The sequence below is a fragment of the Theobroma umbraticum genome, unplaced genomic scaffold (genome assembly GCF_002168275.2).
Source record: "Theobroma umbraticum cultivar Fairchild unplaced genomic scaffold, ASM216827v3 scaffold_56.0, whole genome shotgun sequence".
Classification (NCBI taxonomy): domain Eukaryota; kingdom Viridiplantae; phylum Streptophyta; class Magnoliopsida; order Malvales; family Malvaceae; genus Theobroma; species Theobroma umbraticum.
The window spans coordinates 3,836,439-3,839,732 of NW_018397256.1; the positions used below are offsets into that span (position 1 = coordinate 3,836,439).

Consider the following 3,294-nt stretch of genomic DNA (forward strand, 5'->3'; position numbering starts at 1 on the left):
ATTAAATTTTTGTGGATTGCGTTTGAGTCTTATGACAACAATTCCTAACTCTGAATTAGTTTATGAAGTTATAATTTTTGTTTTTTGCGTCGGCAATTTCATTAGAAAAAGTCACCTAGAAACATTAAAGAAGAAAGAGACTGCTACCTATAGAGTTACTTGCAGGCCATACATATAGCACAGCCATAGAATGAGAATATTTGGCTAGGGCTAGAGTACTATTAGTTATTAATAGAAAGGATAGCCAGCTACTGGTGGATGTTGCTTTGGTTTTGTTGGTTTCTAATAAGCTCCATGAAGAACTGGCAATTGTTATTGCTTTCGAAGGAGCATTAACTGAGTATGTGAGCCTTGGAGGCCATTAACGAGGCCAGTGATCAATGAAAGGAAAAGTGAGGTTGCTTTGATTCATCTTATTAGCTACGTTATGTTTATTTTCCTTTGGAAGCGTTAGCAAAAATGTTTGTGAGAGGAAAGAAGGGTTTAAAGAAACTGCATATGTAGATGGTTGATAAAAGGGATGAGAAAATAAAAATAGTAGGAATGAGCTGGGCGATTTGAAATGAGAGGAGAAAAAGGCTATACTATATTAAGTGTAAGAGAAGACTTGGAAGAAGAAATTGAAAGGGACAAAAAACTAAAGTACTGATAGTAAAGTGGAGTCATGTGAGGGCATTTATAGTGGGGTTATAGTGCCTTTGTTTCTTAATGCACATCGGAGAAGACTCCTTTAGTTAGGTGCAAAAAGGCGAAAGCAGCATGTGAGGCCATGTGCCCATGCTCAACAGACCCACCCCGAAATATTTTTAGACATGAATCTTTGGTATTTCTTTGGAAAATGCTAATCATCACTCTCCATTTTGACTTATGAGTTACCATCCTTCTACTCCTATCACTCACTACTACTGCTACTACGTTGGTCCATAAGACAGACTCTAAGGACTTGAGTGAGGTCGGTAATGGCCCTTTCTTATTGCTATTGTATTTATTTATTTTCATGTAATTTAGACAGATCAGATCGACATGCCAGTTAGTATCAATACATATAATTTATTTGTACTCGAGCATTTGACTTATAATTGGTGTCTAACCTCTCTATCTAAAAAGCAACATTTGAATCCTTTTGTTTCCAATTAAAAAAATATATATACAACTGATTTGCGGGAAAAATGAAGAAAAACTGTACCTGAAAAAAGAAAAAGTGTGTGTTACCTCCACCCTCCGTAATCAGCTCTCTATTTTGTCCTACTGCTTCAATTTCTTTATCATTCCTTTATGTTGTGGGCTGGAGTCCATATTTCAAAGTCGATTTTGACCTGAACTAAAATAAGATGTCATATTTGTACATATAACATCCACCAATGACCAATCCTTTTGTCTATAATATAAGATGTAGCTAGCTAGATGCTTAAGTTGTATGTCCTAAAGCAGTCGTTGTTCTCCAAACTTTTTATTCTCTCTTAAGTTGAAGGTATTAGAGAACAATGGAATGACTCTTTTATCTCTCTCTCCTTTGTCCATTACTCTTATTCTCATTATTATTTTTTTCCCTTTGAATTGTTATATTCCTAGCTCCGTGGGTTTGTCCTTAGCTCTCTACTTTAACAATTCTTTGATGGCTTGATTCTCATATAAACACCACGGCTAGTAATATTCTTTATTCTTGTATAATTATTAACAAAACTTTTTCTCTTCAGTTTTCTCTACTCTTCTTTTCTCTGTTGTTTCTATTTCATTTTCCTTATATTACTTATTGTTAAAGTGGCAGCGTTATTCACTTTCTGGGATGGAAGGACACATGAGTAAACGAAGACGTATTTATTCTCTGGAACTAAGGAAGATAATCCAAGCCAGTTTTACAAGAAAATATGTGAAATACTTAGTCCTTGCTCTAACAAAGATCAGTAAAGAAATATTGTCTGGCGAAAGCACTGACCATGAAATAAAGGAGATTGTAAGGTATGAAGTGGATATGGCATTGGCGTTATCGGCTGAAGGCTTTGCGTGGAGCCATGCCTTGAAAGACAAGCTTTGATTAAATGTCAATGTAGCTAGATTTCAAAGCTCTTTAGCTCATCACCAGCTCCCATCCTTCAAAATTTCTTCGTCAACTTATAGTCCAAACTGTGAGGTATGTGAAATACTTAGTCCTTGCTCTAACAAAGATCAGTAAAGAAATATTGTCTGGCGAAAGCACTGACCATGAAATAAAAGATTGTGAGGTATGAAGTGGATATGGCATTGGCGTTATCGACTGAAGGCTTTGCGTGGAGCCATGCTTGAAAGACAAGCTTTGATAAATGTCAATGTAGCTAGATTTCAAAGCTCTTTAGCTCATCACCAGCTCCCATCCTTCAAAATTTCTTCGTCAACTTATAGTCCAAACTGTGGGAACATGATACAAAATGAGGTCGACGATCACCAAAATGCAATTCTCTTAAAGAAGATTTCTTCTAAGCCTGGCCATGAACCTACAACTAAGAAATCAAAAGGGGCTAAAAGAACAGAAATGCAGCCAGAAAGTACGAAAAATGAAGAAGTGGAAAGTGGAGAAGAGAATCAAATTAGAAGGCGGTTGACATATCTAAGGACTCTTTTACCAGGAGCGAGAAAGGTGATGTTTGATGATGAAATGTTAAGTGAAGTGGGAAGTTATATTTCTTGTCTTGAGTTACAAGTGAATATTCTTACGTCCAAGGTTGAAATAAATTGATTATCTAGATTAATTTCCTTTTACTAGCTAATTCACTTAATTTCTACTAAAACATTCCATCAAGGTTGAAAGCATGGCCCCAAGCCGAGATAGATATATATATATGTATGATATATTGTTGCTACTGTTTCATTATTTTAAAAGTTGTAAAATATGTGGTTGCTATCTAATCCTTTATGTATTTGCACCCAAAAGAAAAAGAAAACAAAAATGCCTTCTATATGGATTCGGAGGATATTTGCACTTTCTCCCCTCATCATCTTGGTAGTATGAAATACAGATATTATATCATTTGAGTCATAATGCAAACTATTGAAAGATTAATTTGGTTAGAAAAAATTATATATGCGAGAGTGTTTGACTAAACATGTACAAAAAATATATTGTAATAAAAGTAAAGATATACTAAGAAGATCTAATAAAGAAACAATATTGCTCTAATACTCTCCTTCAAATTCGCGAATGAAGCTTCTAAATGTCCACTTTGATGCATAAAAAATGAGAACATGGTGAATAAGTGAGCAAGCTAGTTTGGGGTGAAAATGGAATAAGGAAGAAGGATGTCAACTTAGAGTTTCTCA

At 35.0% G+C, this 3,294-nt stretch overlaps 1 protein-coding gene across 1 annotated transcript; it reads left to right on the plus strand.

Annotated features, from left to right (window-relative positions):
• Positions 1–1,501: 1,501 nt before the first annotated feature.
• LOC110410277 (transcription factor/transcription regulator) lies at positions 1,502–2,713 on the plus strand. Its single transcript, XM_021419906.1, is given in 2 exon segments — positions 1,502–2,131; positions 2,231–2,713. Coding segments are annotated over 2 exon segments (828 nt in total). The 5' UTR covers positions 1,502–1,786.
• The last annotated feature ends 581 nt before the right edge of the window (positions 2,714–3,294 follow it).